This window comes from Entelurus aequoreus, linkage group LG14 (genome assembly GCF_033978785.1).
Source record: "Entelurus aequoreus isolate RoL-2023_Sb linkage group LG14, RoL_Eaeq_v1.1, whole genome shotgun sequence".
Taxonomy (NCBI): Eukaryota; Metazoa; Chordata; class Actinopteri; order Syngnathiformes; family Syngnathidae; genus Entelurus; species Entelurus aequoreus.
This window is the reverse complement of record NC_084744.1, coordinates 60,297,695-60,318,287: the sequence shown is the minus strand read 5'-3', so window position 1 is coordinate 60,318,287 and position 20,593 is coordinate 60,297,695. Positions and strand designations below refer to the sequence as shown.

Here is a 20,593-nt window from a genome sequence, read left to right as displayed (position 1 = left end):
TTCAGAATGCAAAACACACAAAGTAAAAAAAATATTTTACTTCTGTAGTTGTGAGGACCAGGCAAATGTTCTCACAAGTCAAAAGATCCTCACAGAAAGGGTGGTTTATCAAGTGTATGTCCACACAAGGACGCTGAGACAAGTGCGCACACACACACACACACACACACACACACACACACACACACACACACACACACACACACACACACACACACACACACACACACACACACACACACACACACACACACACACACACACACACACACACACACACACACACACACACACACACACACACCTATATATCTATACATATAGAGTATATATGTTTTAGCTATCAGATGTATTTAACATGTTTGGTCTATGAGAAAGGCTAGAAAAAGGTTAAAAATATCTGCTGGCGACACACTCACCTTAGGCCAGATAGTGTAGGCATAGTTTCTGTCCCCTAGGGCCTGCAGGGCAGAAGACTCTGCTAGGTCATCAGGACAAAAGCCATCTCTGGTTTCATCGCGAGCGGACGTGCTCAGAGAGGCGATACTCTCCTCATCAAAGTTCTTCTGCTCGGACGCAGCACTCACTAAAGAAAGGCAGGCACAAAGTCATTTCATCATGACATTTCCACTGTCAAGTCATGAGGAGACAGGAAGTAGCTGTCTACCAGGGCAGAGGAGATCATTTAGCTAATAAAACAAAGGTAAATACAGTGGATCCTCCTTTGGTCTACCCACCTTTTCATGCCTGAGTGTGTGAACTCTAAATGTTTATTAATGTAGCAAAATAATCCATTAAGTCAGGGATTTTTGTGACATCCGATCGTTTGTGAGAGCACCAAAGGGACTTGTGTGTGTTGTCAGAGCAGCGCTTACAGCACAGTTCAGTATAGTGTGTAGTCTTCTGAGTCTACAACAATTAAAATATGGACTTAAGTCAGGGCTGAAAAACATTTTTCATGTTTATCTTGTTTGTTGTGGAGAAATGTGCCTCACTAGAACACCTTTTCCATTGAGAAAGCAACTATGTTTCTTAAGGGTGTAACGTTAGTGTATTTGTATTGAACCGTTTCGGTACGGTTGTGTACCGAACGAGTTTCCACACGGACATATTAAGTAGCGTACCGCACTTTGTGTAAACAATGCACACTGAGGCACAACACACGGCATGCTAGCAGCGACCGGGCTACGACAACAAAGCGAAAGCGGTTTGCCGACATTGTTCAGCAGCGGTAGGGTATGCTTCTGGCAACACGTCAAACATGCTAACCCATTTGAAGCGTCACCACCCCCAACGAAGAAAAAGACTAGCGTGCTGCAAACACAGCATTCAAGCAGCCTCTCCTCGGCGAGTCAGGCAGGGCTAAAGCAATAACAAATGTTTTTATAGCAGCAGATTTAAGACCATACTGCATTATAAACTAGATTTTGACCCACTTCTTTCTGCAGATAAACTGATTTTTCTGGCAAAAAACATGAAGATTGAGTGAAAGTCACCAGGGTTAAAGGCTGGGGGGGGGAAGTAAAAGTTAATCTGAGGCTGAGTTAACTTGAAACTGAGTAATGTTGCTCTTTTTATATGTAGAAGAAATGTTTTGTCATTTTATTTCATCTGAGCAACAACTTGAGGCAGTTTAATGTTGATTAACGTGGGCAGAATTATTTTAATGTTCCCAATGTTAAAAGGATAAAGCCATTGTTTACAAATTTGGTAAATAAATAACCAAAAAATGTATATTTTGTTGTTTTCTTACCGTACCGAAAATGAACTGAACTGTGACCTCTAAACCGAGGTACGTATTGAACCGAAATGTTTGTGTAGCGTTACACCCTTAATGTTTTTATATAACTACTATTCTTGTAATATAATCCATCAACAGCACCCACCTTCAGCCTGCGAGGATTTCTCTGACTTGTCATCTTCATCCATCTTCTCCTCCTCCTCCTCCTCCTCCTCTTCTGGGCTTTTCTCTGCATCTGGTGACTTTGGAGAGGTGCAGTGCTGCTTCTCCTCCTCTGCAGTGGCGTGGCCTGTTGGATCTTCCGGCACCTTCTGCTCACTGACCACATCAGCAGGAGCCACACTCGGCGTGGCCTCCATGGACTTGCTGGTGTTGGCAGCTTTATCAGAGCCATCTTTCATGTCGCCGCTCTCCTCCTCCTCTTCTGCTTTTGAGGGACTCTTGGCTTCTTCTTTCACTTCAGTCACCGGAGAGAGCGTGGCCTCTTTCTCTGCCATAACTTCCTCCATGTCTTGGGCAGGTTCAGTCTTTATGGAGAGACCATCCACTTCCTCCGCCTTGACCTGGGTCACAGCCTCTGTTATCACTTCTCCCACCTCCTCTCGAGCAGCAGCAATGGCCGCCTGAGCAGCGGCTGCAGCACTTGCCAGCTCTGCAGGTGTGAGGAGCGCGGCGGAGGAGCTCTCTTTGGCCACTTCTCCCATGTGGGCGGCGCTCCCTCGCTGGCTGGTGAAGCGCTGGTGCGACTCCAGAAAGGCCAGGGTGGGATCGTTGAGAATGTGGTAATCAGTCCGGCTTACGCCGTGCTTGGAGGCCCCGATGAGGAGGTCCCGGTCGTGGCGGCCACACTCCCACCACTCTGGGAGGTCCAGGGAGGCCTGGCAGAGCTTGAGGCGTTCAGAGAGCAGCGGGTGAGGCAGCACCTGCTCCCGGATGCGACGCAGCAGCTCGATACGGTAGAGGGTGCGGGAGGCACGCTCCTCTGTGATGGGGTCTATGATCAGTGATGGGTCTGGGAGTTCTGATGAACACAATTCAAATGTCACATCAATTACATGTTGACTTCAGAAATTGGTATTTTCTATTCCTCACCACAAATAGGCTGTTTTTCTCTCTCCAGAAAAGATGAGAATTAATAACTCAATATTTTAATATGTGACATCAAACCATAAAATGTGCAGAATAATCCGTCATATGCCATACTGTAATAACCTTTTTGAGCCCGGGGCCCCACTCCAATTATTGACACTTCATTTCTAATCTTACTCTTGATTTTAAAAGGTATCCATTAATGATATTTAACCTACTTGCAGTTTACAACCTTGTCATATGATATGCAAGCATGTGTTGATCACAAAGATGATTTATTTTGCACATAAACCTTAGGCTTAGGTCAGACTAATTGAAAAAATAATTACTAATCAAAAATACTGCATGAGAAGGGAGGGACAAACAAATACAATTCAAAATGAATATGTTTTTAAAAAAAACTGTCAGTAAAATGAGAGTGCAAATGAAAATACAGCCTCACCGCTTTAGTCATCATTTCTGCGCTTAAAAAAACTTCCCTATTACTTTAGCTCCAGACTTCTGTTTGGTTGATATTGTCATTACTGCCACAAGTGGTGGAAAAGTGTATTACAACCGTACAGACCACAGCTGAGAAAGAGATATGTTTTGGTGGCCCAATAATGGGTAAAGAAACACTGCTGTGATGTCAGCGCCTGGTCCACAGGCCAAATCTGCCACCAGACCAGCACCAGTAGAGTCCAAAACTTGGGAGGGATGATCTTTGACTAGCTTTTTTGCAGTAGGTACTTAAGAGTATCAGAACTTAAACTACTTGTGTTGTCATTTATGAGCAGCCATTGAGAAGTAGAACTTAAGGTATGGCAGACCCTTGCAGTGACATTTAGGCCAGAGTCCTCTGCAGTGGACACCTAATGTCAGGGCTATTTTTATCTACTATATATCACTATAGACAAGAACTGGAGTTTAACAATAAATGCATTCAAAAATAAGTTTTTCTTTTATGTTGGAAGATAGCAGAAGTTAGGAAGCAAGGTTGGTTGCATGAACACAGGCACTAACAGCCAATCAGGTGACAGTATCAACTAGCAAGTTTGGTTGACTCCAAGCATGGAGTGAGAAGAGAAAGTCAACATGAAGAAATTGTGAATAAAAGATGAAAAGTCCCCTGGACACTATGGCACTTTTTGGGATTTTCTTCAAAGGGACCGTAGTCAGACCAATGTGGTCTTTAAATTACACAAGGTGGTTGTCCCTGCCAAGACCACTAATACCACACCACCTTAGTCACCCTTTAGAGCACAGCTGTAACTTCCTGCCACTAAACCTGCAGATAATACTTCTTCTCAGTTTACATTTTCACACTTTACACTAATTTCTTACACTTTATCAAGCATTTCTTACATATTCCTTATTTTAAGATCTAATTAAGTGTTCAATGTGATTTGACTATTTTGTTGACTGAGTGTTTTCCAAGCTTGTGTTGACATTTCCTTTCTGCCTTGAAAGCTGAGGGATTATAATCAGTAGAAGATACATTTGAACTATAAAAGTTTACATTTAATATATTGATATCCTAGTCCAGTGGTTCCTAACCTGGGTTCCATGGAACCCTAGGGGTTCGGTGAGTCGGGCTCAGGGGTTCGACGGAGGTCGAGACACACCCGACTCATCGTGTAAATAAAAACTTCTCCCTATCGGCGTATTACGGATACGACAACAGCAGAAGTCAGACTGATTTGCAGGTGTGTCATTTGTTGTGAGTTTATGTTGGTTTTGTTGTTTGAACAAGGTGATGTTCATGCACGCTTCATCAAGTGCACCACTAATAAAACATGCTAACACTTTAGTATGGGGAACATATTCACCATTAATTAGTTGCTTATTAACATGCAAATTAGTAACATATTGGCTCTTAATTAGTCATTATTAAGTACTTATTAATGCCTTATTCGGCATGGCCTTATTATAACCCTAACCCTCTAACCCTGGCCCTAACCCTAACCAAATAAGTCTAAATTAAGTCTTTGTTACTTAGAATATGTTCCCCTAGTGTCCAAATAACTCTAAATTAAAGTATTTGTTACTTAGAATATGTTCCCCATACTAAAGTGTTACCAAAAACATAACTTTGTCTTGAATTTGAAAGAAAAAAAAACATTTTAATTTTCACTAAAGGTTGGGTGAATGCGCATATGAAACTGCTGGGGTTCAGTACCTCCAACAAGGTTAAGAACCACTGGACCAGTCCTTATTTTCAACAGGTCATAAGAAATACCAATAATTATCAGTACCGACCGATACCGTGATACAGTATTCAGCCCAGCCCTATTGGGAAGTATGGCTAAAAACTAATGTCACTACAGAGCAAGAAGTCTGGTCCTTTGGTCCTTAGATTTATGGAAACCTTGCCCCCGGAACTATTTAGTTGAGTGTCCCTGTTATACAGTCAACTTCCTTATAATCTGGTGACAACTTGTGAGATGAACACAAGCAGTGCGGCCATGGTCTCAGAGAAACACCTTAATCTGTTCATTCTCATGTATTACCTGGAAGTACCATTTCAAATATTTACATCTTAAACCCGGGTTGTACTTTTATGCATTTAGCTTGTTAGCTTCCCTTGTGGGGACAGCTATTGAAGAAAGAGGAATAGGATTCTGGATCTGAATGGAATCTAATGATTATAACATCTAGCCAGAGGAGAGCTAGTAGAAGACAGCAGCACACCTTGCAGGTTCTCACCTGTGTCACCTTTCAGCTGCATGCGGCAGACACGTTTGCACATGGCCATGAAGGAGTAGTAATACTTCTCCAGGCTCTCGTCCGTCTTCTTGTCCAGTCGGGCAAAGGCTCTGAACTGCGTCCAGTCAAATTTCTGCCGCTGGGTGTCAAAGATGACTCCGAACGTTGACACAACGCGGTAAAAGTCGGCCTCCTCACGACGAGTCCATCTGACGGAAAGACAAAGATTCAGAAAACATTTAAAATACGACAAGATGTCTTTCAGTGTTATACTTGATGTACTGCACAGACTGGCCATGTACGTGCCTCTACATCATTTATATTGACATTCTCAGGGATGTTCCTCACTAACTAACAATTGGATGCAATATTAGGTAGCAAAATAATGATAGAATATACTTATACTTTCTTTCCTACACTTTGAACCCTGCCGCTTATAAAACGGTGCGGCTAATTTAAGGATTTTTGTTCTCGGATGGCTGTAATACAAATAGTAAAAAAAAAAAGCAAATGCACTTAAAACGGTGTTTTATTGTTTGTGACATGGCACCAGCCCTGCGATGACCCTAACTACCCCCCGAGACCCTGAAAGGGACAAGCGGTAGAAAATGGATGGATATGGCGCAATCTTCTGAAGGATTTGTCTCACTGCAGGTGCTGCTGTGTCCTTCCATTTAGTGCTTTTAACTGGAAATAGAAATGCTGTTCTGTCTTCTAGCCATCCATAGCGTTTCTACTCGTAGGGATTCTTCATTCTTCATTTCAAGCAACGTTTGCAAGTTTTACAATGTAACTAAAACAATTGTTACTTACTAAAGCGTCCTATGTGTGATGCCTGTAGGAGTGTTTCCATGCATATTTGTAATGTAATCAAATGAGCATTGTTAGCATTAGCTATTATGCTAACATGTTTATGAGCATGTGTGTTAATATTATTACCCTACAATGGCATTCTTTTTGTATTGTTTCACTTTCACAAATTCCTCAGTAAATTCACCAAAACGTCAGCATGGAGTTATTGAGTCTGTTTAGCTGATTGGAGAGCTAGCTTGCGCAGCTAGTGGGTCCATGATCATGACTTCTGTTTTGTTTGATCAGCCGTTTTACTGCCGTGTTACGGACAGCATTTGGAAACAATTAAGGTATGTAAATAAACATTTACAAAATATTTGTGTAAATAAGTCACTGTGACTAATATATGGGAAAAAAATGTCCCCAAAAGTTTGGTAGGTGTGGCTTGAATACCGGTGCACTCTATAGTGTGTAAAATAGAGTAGAAATGCAGATGTAGTGATCCAAATGGTAAATGAGTATGACAAATGAGTACTACCTTTGTCTTCTTTCCTTGTAGTACACGGCGCCCTCGTTCATCAAAGTGTTTGCCGTCATCATGGCTGACTCCTCTTGTATGAACTGGCCAGCTTTGGTAAAGTAGGCACTTCCTTTAGCCAGGTAGGGGCTTCCTTCAGCTATGAAGACGGTGGTGGGATCCTGGAGGTAGGCTGCTGCTGCTCCTGCCTCCGTGACCATCGTGATGGTAGGCAGGAAGTCCCGGCGTCGTCGTCGGCGACCATCGGGCCTGCTGAGGGCCTCCTGGCGCAGCTGCTCCCTGCGATTGGAGCGCTGGTAGGCAGTGATGAGGCGGCGCAGACGGGCGGTCAGAGCTGAGGCGGCGGGCCAATAGAGGCGCTCGTTGGAACCTGCCGCACCACCCGTGGAAGGCACACCTTGACCGTTTTCAGCAGATTTACCTTGAAGAGGTAAATTCAAGATGAAACAAAACACTATTTAGCCAAGTGCCAAACACTGCATGTTATATTTACCCTCTGCTTCCCCTTCCCCGGTCTCATCTTTGTCATCCAGGGGAGAGTTGGTGAAGTCGTCCAGTTCATCCTTGAAATGCATCCGCAGGGGCTTGTATTCTGGGTCCTCATCCTCACTGCATGGAAGGAGTTGTACAAAACATTTGGCTGTGAGATACATGATGAATAAAAAAATGTAAATCTTGACCGAACAATGTATTTGCCTCAGAACATAAAACAGACAAATATGGATACAAAAAAAAGGAGTGAGAGAAAAACATGCTTTATAATCTTCATTGGCCGCTTCCTTACCCTTCCACGCCATCTGTCATCATATCGTTGCCCCTCTGCTCAGCAGCGATGGCCTTGGCGTCGGGCATGCCCACCCTCTCCAAAAAACACAGGGAGGGGTCAGCTCGCATGGAGTTGTACTTCTCGTAGCCTGAAGAGGAAATCACACACAGACTTCTTCAAAAGCTCAAAGTGATGTAGGCTGGACATCAGAGGTGTCCAAAGTGCATTTGTGGCACATTGTAAAAATGATGTTATTAAAAACCTAAAAAAAGTGCAATACAAGAACATGGAGTTGACGTGTAACGAGGAAAAAGTTGCAATTTGGACTAATAACACAAAGCTGCTATGCGGACACATTTTTTCTTTTAAACTACCATTGCTGAAAAAAAATGTAATATTCCACTTGAGGAAAATACTGTGTGCCTGCCATTAACTTTTTATATCATGAAAAAGGCATAAAGCAAACAAATATATCATTGTTATTTGATCTATAACAGTGGTCCTCAAACTTTCTCACCAAGTACCACCTCAGAAAACACTTGGCTCTCCAAGTAACATGCAGCAGCGTAGTAACCCTAAGTATTCATTAAAAACAAGACCGAGATTGTATTTATCTAGTATATTTCATATTTCAGCCACTGTAACATTACGCACAGCTTGAACAGGAACAACATGGGGAAAATAAAACAGTGTACCATTAGATGGAGTACCACTGTTTGACAATCTCGGATTGAGACATTAAAGCGTTAAGTTAAAAAAATTCTAAATAATGTACGACTTATTTTAAATACTTTTGGATCTCTGAGAATTTTAGTGGGATTTTGTTTTGTGTGTTTTTTGTTTGTCATTGCTCAAAACATAATGAATCAAAAGCAGGGCCGGCCCGTGGCATAGGCCGTATAGGCAAATGCTAAGGGCGCCGTTCATCAGGGGGCGCCACGCCAGTGCCACATATGTTGGAGAAAAAAAAAGAAAAAAAAGTTGGTACTATTATTTCTAAATACAAAAAATAATCCCACGTTAATTAAAATGCAAAGTCAAGCCTATTTAATAGAAATATTATTTGTTACAACATTTACCCCCCCCCGCACGATGAAATGATTTGTCTGTTACAGAATGTGATAGTAACCTGGCTTTTTAGCATTAAGCTAATGTTACATGATTCGGCAATTGCTAATCAAATAGCTAGTTCTGGGGGGGGGGGGCCCACCTAAAATCTTGCCTAGGGCGCCAGATTGGTTAGGGCCAGGCCTGATCAAAAGCAATGTTATGAACTATGGACCTAATAGAGGCTTCAAGTACTTCACATCAAATATTACACTTACATTTTTTGGGGGGGGAAATTATGAGTTCTCAACAAAAAGGATATAAAACATCAAAATCCCTTTAAATTGACAGCTAGATCTGGAGTTGATTTAGAGATTTAAGCGTTTTGAAAAATAATCTAATTTATACATGATGTATTTTAAACAATTTTATTTATACACACACACATGCACAAAAGCAGTGAAGTTGTCAGGTTGTGTAAAAGGTATATATATATATATATATATATATATATATATATATATATATATATACGTATATATATATATATATATATATATACATATATATATATATATATATATATATATATATATATATACATATATATATATATATATATACATATATATATATATATATATATATATATATATATATATATATATATATATATATATATATATATATATATATATATATATATATATATATATATATATATATATATATATATATATATATACATATATATATACATATATATATATATATATATACATATACATACATACACACACACACACTTGATTTGCAAATCATTGTATTCTCTTTTTATTTACCTTTTACACAACCTGACAACTTCACTGCTTTTGTGCATATATATATATATATATAAAATTGTTTAAAATACTTCATATATAAATTAGATTTTTTATTTCAAAACGCTTAAATCTCTAGATCAACCACCAAAAAGGATTCCCGGGCACAGCCACCGCTGCTGCCCACTGCTCCCCTCACCTCCCAGGGGGTGAACAAGGGGATGGGTCAAATGCAGAGCACACATTTCACCACACCTAGTGTGTGTGTGACTATCATTGCTACTTTAAATCCTTTTCAACTTATATTCAATTGAATAGACTGCAAAGACAAGATATTTCATGCCCCGTCCTTGTTTGTGAATGACTGAGCATTTCATGGAAGCTACTTTTATACCCAATCATGGCACCCACCTGTTCCCAACTAGCCTGTTCACCTGTGGGATGTTCCAAATAAGTCTTTGATGAGCATTCCTCAACTTTATCACTCTTTTTTGCCACTTGTGCCAGCTTTTTTGAAACATGTTGCAGGCATCAAATTCCAAATGAGCTAATATTTGCAAAAAATAAAGTTTTCCAGGGTGAACATGAAATATCTTGTCTTTGCAGTCTATTCAATTGAATATAAGTTGAAAAGGATTTGTTGTATTCTCTTTTTATTTACCATTTACACAACTGCGCTGCTTTTGGGTATATACACACACACATATACACATATATATACACATATATATATATATATATACACACATATATATATATATATACACACACATATATATATATACACATATATATACACACACACATATATACACACACACACACACACACACACACACACACACACACACACACACACACACACACACACACACACACACACACACACATATATATATATATATATATATATATATATATATATATATATATATATATATATATATATATATATATATATATATACCTACATACGTATGTATGTATGCATGTAGTATTTGTTTTGAATATGAAACATATGAAAATGGCCCCTGCATGCAGTGGTAAAAGTTTGCTATAGATTGTAGTGTAGTTCACAACAACAACATGGAGGGTGGCAGAAGGACAGACCCCAGGAAGTGTCACAGTGTGTGTGTGTCTGCAGGTGCTGCTTGGTGCACGCAACAAAGCAACAGCAGGAGAGTGAAATGTGTGTGACGAAGAGTCCATGTTTGTCCCTTTGTATTAACTACAAATGTTAGTGTACATGACACATATGTTTATTATTGTCATTTAGTCCTTAAATAAAATAGTGAACATACGAGACATCTTATGTTTTAGTAGTAAGTAAACAAACAGTCTGCTGACGTATGCAGTAACATATTGTGTCATTTATACACCTATTGTTTTGTCTATATTATGAGGGACAAACTGTAAAAATGGATTATTAATCTACTATCTGGTTATTTTCTGTTTTAACATGTTCTATCTACACTTCTATTCAAATGTAATAATCACTTATTCTTCTCTTCTTTGATACTTGACATTAGTTTTGGATGATACCACACATTTAGGTATGGATGTGATACCAAGTAGTTACAGGATCATACATTGGTCATATTCAAAGTCCTCATGTGTCCAGGGACATATTTACTGATTTTATTAACAAAAAATTACAAAAGATTTTGAGAGGATACAAATAATGGATGTAAACATTGTAGAATGGACTCTTGTACTTGGTATCGTTGCAGCCGTTGCCTGTATGTAGATCCACCCATGCAGTTTGTTTACATTGAGGAGCGCTAGTTAGCGGTTAGCTATTGTATCCTCCTACGCTGTGTAGTGAAGCATGTTTAGCACTGCAGTAAAAACATCTCAGCAGACTGGAGAGGAATTCTCACAAGAAGTCAAATAAATGTCTTGTTAGATTTCTAAACACCTGCGGGGGGAATTATTGACAATAAGAATATTTTTTATTTTTTAAATAAATTATAATAAAAAAGAGACATTTTCTTTTGGCTGTTGCTTAGGTAGTGGTTGTTAAAATAATACTGAAGTAGATAGTATTTAAATACTGGTATCTAGTATGGCTATACATATATCGCAGTTCTGCTGTACTAAAAAAAAGAAGAAAAAAAGCAGATACAGATTTTTAAAAAAAGTCTACTACTGATATGAGTGATTATGAGTGGATGTGGATTATGATGACCTAAGAGTGAGCTCTTTTGTATTCCTCCAGGCATGAGTGTGTGTGCGTCCTAATTGACTCGTTAAGGGCGGAAAAATGGTGACAATTATACCAATTTCATATGAATGAGGGTCTCCACATGACATCAGGGGTGTGTTCCAGTAAAGTCAGCAACCAAAGACTTCTCACAAATGTTCACAACATTACCAGACACACCTGAGCAACACCAGCCGTCAATCACACTGACAGCTGCGTCACCATAGCAACAGTGTGAAGCAAGCATGCTGCTATGTTGCTTACCATGTTTGAAGACGCCGATCAGGAGGGATTTGTCTGCCTCGCTGTCCCACCAGTCTGTGGGCACCTCTGCATGGAAAGGCTGAGGGATCCAGATGTCCAACTCACTGCACACAAATACAGCACATCATTCACTTTATGCAGCTATCACCACATCTCACTACCATTTGATATACAATCACACCATTGTACAACATCCTAAGCTTAACAGTAATAATGATCAATAGTTTACATTAACCTCCTAACACTGTTTGTTTGCCACCAAGTACCTCTTTAAAAACACTTGTCTCTACCACCATCATTAAATACAGTAGTGTAGTACACCTAAGTATTCACTAAGTACCACCATAATGACAACATTAAATACAATAGTGGAGTAGACCCAAGTATATGTGTGTGTGTATATATATATATATATATACACACACTGAGTTAGCTGATTGGATAGCTAGCTTGCACAGCTAGTGAGTCCATGACCATGACTTCTGTTTTGTTTGATCAGCCGTTTTACTGCCGCGTTACAGACAGCGTTTGGAAACAATAAGGTATGTAAATAAGCATTTACAAAATATTTCTATGTAAGTAAATCATTTCACAAGGTAAATATCTGCGGCTAATATATGGAAAAACTATTTTTTTCCTTCTAAAATGTAGCGGGTGTGGCTTATATACCGACCGGTGAACAGGGTAAGTTGTGCCTGTGTTAATGCAGTAGCACAGGAAGTCATTAAAGGGGTTGGCAATGAGCAAACACACACCTTGGATCAATAAAGTGGCACTAAGCCTAATAAAAGATGCCTTCCCAAAGACGTGCAAGTAAATAAATATTTTGCATAGTGACAAATCCTGCATTGTGGAAGGAGAGGACAATACACAAAGAGACAATGGAAGGCCAGTAATGAGTGACAGGAGAAGGGAACGCCACGGAGGAAGGGTCCCTTATCTGGGCAAACAGCAGCACGTGCGAGGCAGCGCCAAGACGGAGGTGCTAAATCCCCCTGGCATATGTTGGCACCATGGCACCCCGTATGCTTGCACGCACGCATGGGCATGTCACAGTCGCCACATTGACGTGCAGGTGACACTGACTCTTTGGCAAATAATTACACACGGGACATTTTGTGGTAGTCCAATAACAACCAAATCTCCCTGATATCATCCAAAAAGATGTAAAAAAAAGATGTTCAAAAGTGTAATATTTGACATTTTGAGCATTTTTTACATTTGTAAGGCTCAAACTTAATACTTTTTTTTAACCTATTTTTGTGACCCTTTTATATTTCAACATAAAGCCTATTTAATTTAGACAGGGGTGTCCAAAGTGTGGTCCGCAGCTCCAGTTTTGTTGGCCCGCTGCATAAAATTGTAAAAAATGTAATAAAAAAAGAGCACAAGCAACTAATGTCATGAGAAGAAGCTGAAACTGTGATAACTAATATTCATATTCTTACACACCTATGACAGAAAGCTTGTTAAATACATCTTTTTTCTTCTAAATATATAATGGCTTTTCACTTGAAAAAGTTAGACAGCCCTGGCCTAAGACTTGCAAAAGTTTTGGGACCCCCTGCGTGATGAAGAAGATGAGGATGCAGGTGAGCAGAGTAGTCACAAAAGGGGTCAGATATGCAATAAATATCCACTTCCCACAATGTTTATGTCAGAGCAGGCTGCCAAAGAGGACACTTGAGGAATAATTCATGGCATCGCAGCTCACTGTCTTGCATGCAGGAGCCTAGTGTTGGAGACACTAGGCTCTAAATCTATCATTTTTCTCATCAGCTATTTGAACACAATTATCAAAGATGAATTTACCTACACAACTTTACTTTATATTGTGCAGTCAAACCTGTGATAGTCACTACAAACATTTCCTGCACATATCATTATATATATGTATATATAATTGTCTGTGACAAATTGTATTGTGGTTGCAGTCCTAGTTGGAGGAGCACTAAACTAAATAAGACCTTTGTCATTGCACACAATTACAGTGGAATTAATGGGTCAGACTTAACATCAGGCATCATTGCAGCAAATGTTTATATTAGTTGCTGCTATTTTGAGTAAAAAAAACCAATTCCTGGATGCAAAATAGATGGCCGCTATAGAAAACACAGTGGAACCTTGATATACTTAACTGGTTGTTGAACAAGGTTGGTATAGTGAAAGATTTGCCCAGAGGAAACAATGTAAACATGAATAATTAGTTCTTGTCTGGACAATATTTTCTATTAGACATTGTGTCTATATGTATCACACCAACATCACAAGCAGGCAATCACTCAACAATCTTTTTGTATCCAAACAGCAGCAGCAGCTAGCATCACTGTCAATATTGTGTACACACACACACACACACACACACACACACACACACACACACACACACACACACACACACACACACACACACACACACACACACACACACACACACACACACACACACACACACACACACACACACACACACACACACACTTTATTTGTCACCATGGAGGCCAGGATTAGTGATCTAGAAGTAACTAAAACACTGTGGATGGATATTAGCCGCTTGCTAGCTATGTTTTAAAGCACTTCTTGTAGCAGTGCTTCAGTGTTTATAGTTTCACATTTATTGTTTGTTTGTAAGCCAAAATGTGTGTGTGTGTGTGTGTGTGTGTGTACACACGTTTTTAAGCTGCATCAATTTGCAATGTGGTAAAAAAAAAAAGGCACTTTAACACAAACAGACAGGCACCAATGTGGCGGTATCATAAACACACAATCTATTAAATAGCCTACATTTGAAGAATTAATCAAAGATATAAATCTACACATTGAGTCTGTTAAGTGACAAAACTGCCAAAGGCTAATCAATAATCAAGAAACTCAGTGTGCAGATTTGTAAACATCTCAAAATGCTTTTCTTTCTGAGGAAGTTACATTTTGTGTTTGTTTTCATTGCTGCTGGGTTTTTAAAATACAAAATGTTATTTTTTTTAGCACTTTCCCTTTCCTTACTTTTAAATGGGCAACATTTAAATGTTTGCACCAGCTGAATGAGCAGCACAGTTACAGTATAAATCAGGGGTGTCAAACTCATTTTAGATCGGGGGCCACATGGAGGAATATCTACTCCCAAGTGGGCCGGAATGGTAAAATCACGGCACGATAACTTAAAAATAAAGACAACTTCAGGTTGTTTTCTTTGTTTAAAAATAGAACAAGCACTTTCTGAAATTGTACAAATCATAATGTTGTTGTTGTTGGTTTTTACAATTACCTGTTGCGGTTAATAGTATATACAGTATACTTTATATGTCTTTAGTTATATTTTCTGAATAAATTATGTGATAATGTTCATCAGTCAATTGATTGATGTTAATTTTCAATCTATGAAGATAAAATAAATATATCAAAATCAAATTACAGTATGTTATATATGTAGTTTGCTCATTTTCCTCGACTGATGTACTAACATCATGTGGTTTATTTTGTACATACAGTATGTAGCATCATCTACAACTGGGGTGTCAAACGTACGGCCCAAGGGCCGGATCAGGCCCGGCAACAGATTTTATCCGGCCCACGGGATGAGTTTGCTAGGTATAAAAATGTACCTGAAATTTTTGAATGAAAAAAACAACTGTTCTAAATGTGTCCACTAGATGTCGAAACAGCAATTATTTGTATATTTGTAGATCCATCCATCCATTTTCTACCGCTTATTCCCTTTGGGGTCGCGGGGGGCGCTGGAGCCTATCTCAGCTACAATCGGGCGGAAGGCGGGGTACACCCTGGACAAGTCGCCACCTCATCGCAGGGCCAACACAGATAGACGGACAACATTCACACACTAGGGCCAATTTAGTGTTGCCAATCAACTTATCCCCAGGTGCATGTCTTTGGAGGTGGGAGGAAGCCGGAGTACCCGGAGGGATGGGTTATACTTGTATAGCGCTTTTCTACCTTCAAGGTACTCAAAGCGCTTTGACACTATTTCCACATTCACCCATTCACACACTGATGGCGGGAGCTGCCATGCAAGGCGCTAACCAGCAGCCATCAGAGGCAAAGGGTGAAGTGTCTTGCCCAAGGACACAACGGACGTGACTAGGAAGGTAGAAGGTGGGAATTGAACCCCAGTAACCAGCAACACTCCGATTGCTGGCACAGCCACTCTACCAACTTCACTGCTACATATGTACAAAATAAATCACACCAGTCGAGGAAAATTATCAAACTACATAAATAACATCCTGTATTTTGATTTTGATATAATTTTATCTTGATTGAAAATTAACACCAATGAGTTGACTGATGAACATTATCACATAATTTATTCGGACAAATAAATTATCAACCGCAACAAGTAAGTGTAAAAAAAAAGCCAACAACATTATAATTGTACATTTTCAGAATGTACTTCTATTTTTAAACAAAGAAAACAATCTGACGTTGTCTTTATTTTTAAGTTATCGTGCCGTGATTTTACCAGTCCGGCCCACTTGGGAGGAGATTTTTCTCCATGTGGCCCCTGATCTACAAAGATACAAAGAATTGTTATTGCGACTGATGTACTAACATGTGGTTTATTTTGTACATATGTAGCATCATCTGCTAAGATACAAAGAATTGCTATTGGACACATTTAGAACAGCGGTTTCTTTCATTCAAAAATTTCAGGGTCATTTTTATACTTAGCAAACTCATCCCGCGGGCCGGATAAAACCTGTCGGCGGGCCTGATCCGGCCCTCGGGCCGTACGTTTGACACCCCTGGTATAAATAATATTTATGAATGAATTAGTCATCTTTGTGGATGGAAAAATGAGCCATTAAATGTGTGTAGTGACTAATAGATGATCCAAATAATGGTTAGTTGCTTCAACACTCAGGAGGAGACAGCAACGCAGCAGCTTTGACAACTACTATTCATATTAGCATAACATGCTTACTGCTGCTCAACACACCTCAACTTCGCTTTATTTGGACTAAATCAATAAAAGCATCTGTAAAAGGGAGGGTCCAAACACCTGTAACATGACTCCTTCATCTCCTTAAAAACCACCTGGACCAGTTGACTTCAGGTGCGTCCACACCCATCAGGACATTTCAAGGTGTAAAATACCACCACCTAGAAGGTGGAGTTTTATGTTGGAAATAAAAGGGATGTTTTGTCTCTGTGCATGACTTCCTGTTGCATATAAGCTAGATCTTTGCTGATGAAATAGAAAGTGTGGCTAGAAAGTCACACACTGACTAGTGGAAGTCCAGGGTAAGACTTGCTGGTCATGCACTGACTATATACACATCAAAACAGGATGTGACATAACTTCAACAACAGGCAGAAGATCCCACTGGACTGTTGTCCCATATTTGGTAACATTGCAAAGTAAGCCATGTGATGCTGGACATCAACCAGATATTCTTCCTATCCTGCATTATCCCATCTGTGCCAAAATGCTGCAGCATCCTGTAAAAATTAAAGTGTAGCTTATTTGCTACATTACAGCCGTCGTCACGTTGTGAGGCGCATGTTCGGCAACGCACACGTACTTGCAAGTAGACACGGTGTGGAGACGTACGAGGCAGAAAGGACACATTTTGGCTTACAAACTAACAAATGTGAAGCTATACAAGCTATAAACTTGCTATAAACTAAAAACTAAACTATATAAGCTCTACAAGAAGTGCTTAAAAACATAGCTAGCTAGCGGCTAACATCCATCCACAGTCTGGCCTCCATGGTGACAAAGTATGTTTCTTACATGTATCATTATCACTGCAGGACGAAGAATAGCTAAACATGCTTCACTACACACTGTAGGAGGATACAATAGCTAGTACAAGAGTTGTATCTAGTCGATACTACAATGATTACATCGATTTTTTTATCATCACTAAATCTTTTGTCTTTTTGTTATTGTTAATAAAGTCAGTAAATATGTCCCTGGTCACAGGAGAACTTTAATTATGACCAATGTATGATCCTGTAACTACTCGTATTGGATTGATACCATGTGTAGTATCACTTCAAATCTTTGTCAAGTATCAAAGAAGAGAAGAATAAGTGATTATTACATTTTAACAGAAGTGTAGATAGGACGTGTTAAAAGAGAAAGTAAACAGATATTAACAGTAAATGAACAAGTGGATTAATGATTCGTTTTCTACCGCTTGTCCCTCTAAATGTTGAAAGAAGAATAGATAAATGTTACTGCAGCCTTTCTTTACTTACTATTGAAAAAGACAAATTGTCTAGAATGGTCACTCTTATTTCATGACTAAATTATTCTTTGATTGAAATAATAAACATAAGTTTAATGTATCATAGGCTTTTCTGTTCAAATAAAGCCAATACTGACATTTTTTGTGTTCCTTTTTATTTTGAAAAGTATCGAAATACAATTTGTTACCTAGTTTGTCATGGCAACCTGTGTATAGTGACCACTTGTGCTATAGACAAGACTGACTATTACTATTGCTTGGGTTGGACTGCCTTTGTTTTGTGTAGTGATTTCTCAGTTTAACTCCATAAAAGGTGCTTTGAAATCACTTAAGTTATCACAACAAATTCCAGTATTCCCCCACAATGCTAAGAGATGTGATTAGTCCAAGTCTTGCTGCAGAGTGCAAGAAAAGCAGAGAGAAAAGACAACAAAACGCAATAATGCAAACGTTACCTCAGCTTTTAAATCATACTAACCTTGAGTCCGCTCCATCCAGGATGCGTTCAGCCTGGTCCCTGATAACTTCCTGTCTCAGATAATACAGCATCCTCACCCTCAGCAGGACCCTGAAAGACAAAGTTCAAGTCAAATGAGCAACAGGACTGTGGGCGTGCACAAATACTGTACATGTCAAGTCTTCTGTGCTAGCTTGCAATCACGTGACCTAGAGCCACGATGGTCTAGAGTGCCACTAGACTGCAGTTTATGTACCTGCAGCACTGCAGCTTCAGGCTTCTTTGGAAAAGGTTTAGAGGCAAAGCCATCATGAATGGGATGGAGTGGATGTATACACTCTCAAGGAAAGAGATTTAAAGCCCGCACTTCATTTGACACTCACAAGGATTAGAAGAAGAAAAGATTGATGTCTTGACATCTGGACCATTCATCAAGGAAGACAAAGTTGGACTTACTCATGCATCACTAAGCTAAGTATTTGATTGACATAACCACTGCTGCTGTGATCGTGACACTATTGAGAAAAATGTTTGCAGTTGATTTCCTGCTACAAATATGAGTCTCATCTACAATTCATGTCTGCAGTTTTTATGCTGTGACGTTGATATTTTGTCTCATTATTTAGCTGTAGATGTTCAGCAATGTTTGCTAGCAATATCAAGATTCAGATTTATTCATCTACTTTATTAGTACTATCAAGGATATTTTCTTGATGTCAACAAATGTCACCAAAGATGCTATAATGCAGTCATCCATGTCCAATAAAGCACTTACTTGCCTTTCCCACACAACAACTAAGCATTCAGTTTCTGTTTCGAAAATGGAGAACACAAATACAATGGATTGGACCAACAATGACTATTTATTAGTAGGACTTAACATGACGCTAGTTTATTTGCACAAGCAGGTCTTCTACTTATATTTAGGCATAGCAACCACAAACTAATGCCATCTCTGGTCCTTTCTAAATGTTTAGTTCTGCTCTCAAACACTAATAAAGTAGAGCATAGAATTGATTGCATCACAGAAAGTTTCTTCAACAAGTCAAATGATCAAACAAACGTTTTACAAAGTGATCACTGCAGACACAAGCATTGTCTGATTGTATTCCACAAGATGAGGACAGTGATATTTTTAAGAGACATTTAATTTTCCCCCTGACTTTATGAACCACTTTTTTGGGGACTCTCTGAAAGCTCTTTACCACCTCTCTATTTGAACAGCCAAGAACACAACAGCAATAGCACATTTCCTGCACAAACTCTACACTCTCTGACTTGTTTTAATGCCACACTTAAGCTGCTTGACCATCGTGTCAATTAAGCCTTGAAGGAGAAAATCTGACGTGACTTCATATGCAATATATATTACAGTCAGCAAATGCATGTGAATGAAGAGTTAAGTATCTTACAAGTTATTTTTCCTTCATATAAGCAAGTGTACCATCTTATTGTAATGTTAAACTCCATGATCACTGCTTATCTGAAGAACAAACACTTGATCAGGACAAGACCACGTTTATACACAAGCTTTCATTGGTCATGACTGCTGACCAGCAAGTTGAAAACAGGCCAAATCCCCTCATTGGCCAATCAAATGGTTGAGCTCTACTTGGGACGTTAGGAGTGGAGGGCAGAGCAGAAGTGGTGGTCCATGGGAGGAGCCAAGTGGCAGGGCATGGGGGGCTTTGCCCATCAGGAGGGAACACAAACTTTGGAGAAGCAGCCATGAGGGGGAAGGGTATAAAGGAAGTCATTTGGTCCTCATTCTGCAGGGTATGATGGTGTGTGTGTGTGTGTGTGTGTGTGTGTTTGTGTGCGTGTGTGTGTGTGCACCAATGGCATCACAAGTAGTGGCCTGTGTGTGTGCTTGCTGGCAGCCTCTCTATGCTCATCCATCAATGTGCCAGGCCTGATTAGCCACACAACACTGTGCTCCAGCCTAGCAGATGGCACCACATAATCACACCCATGTGTG

The 20,593-nt window shown here is 39.5% G+C and overlaps 1 protein-coding gene across 1 annotated transcript in view; it reads right to left on the bottom strand.

Annotated features, from left to right (window-relative positions):
• The window catches only part of chd7 (chromodomain helicase DNA binding protein 7), a 123,710-nt gene that overhangs the window by 15,510 nt on the left and 87,607 nt on the right, over window positions 1-20,593 (bottom strand). Inside the window, exons 26-33 of the mRNA XM_062070373.1 lie at window positions 18,637-18,726; window positions 11,947-12,050; window positions 7,630-7,759; window positions 7,339-7,454; window positions 6,846-7,266; window positions 5,516-5,724; window positions 1,887-2,762; window positions 420-586 (exon numbers count right to left, since the gene is read on the bottom strand). Coding sequence (XP_061926357.1) covers window positions 420-586; window positions 1,887-2,762; window positions 5,516-5,724; window positions 6,846-7,266; window positions 7,339-7,454; window positions 7,630-7,759; window positions 11,947-12,050; window positions 18,637-18,726 — 2,113 coding nt within the window. The remainder of the gene's footprint in view (window positions 1-419; window positions 587-1,886; window positions 2,763-5,515; window positions 5,725-6,845; window positions 7,267-7,338; window positions 7,455-7,629; window positions 7,760-11,946; window positions 12,051-18,636; window positions 18,727-20,593) is intronic.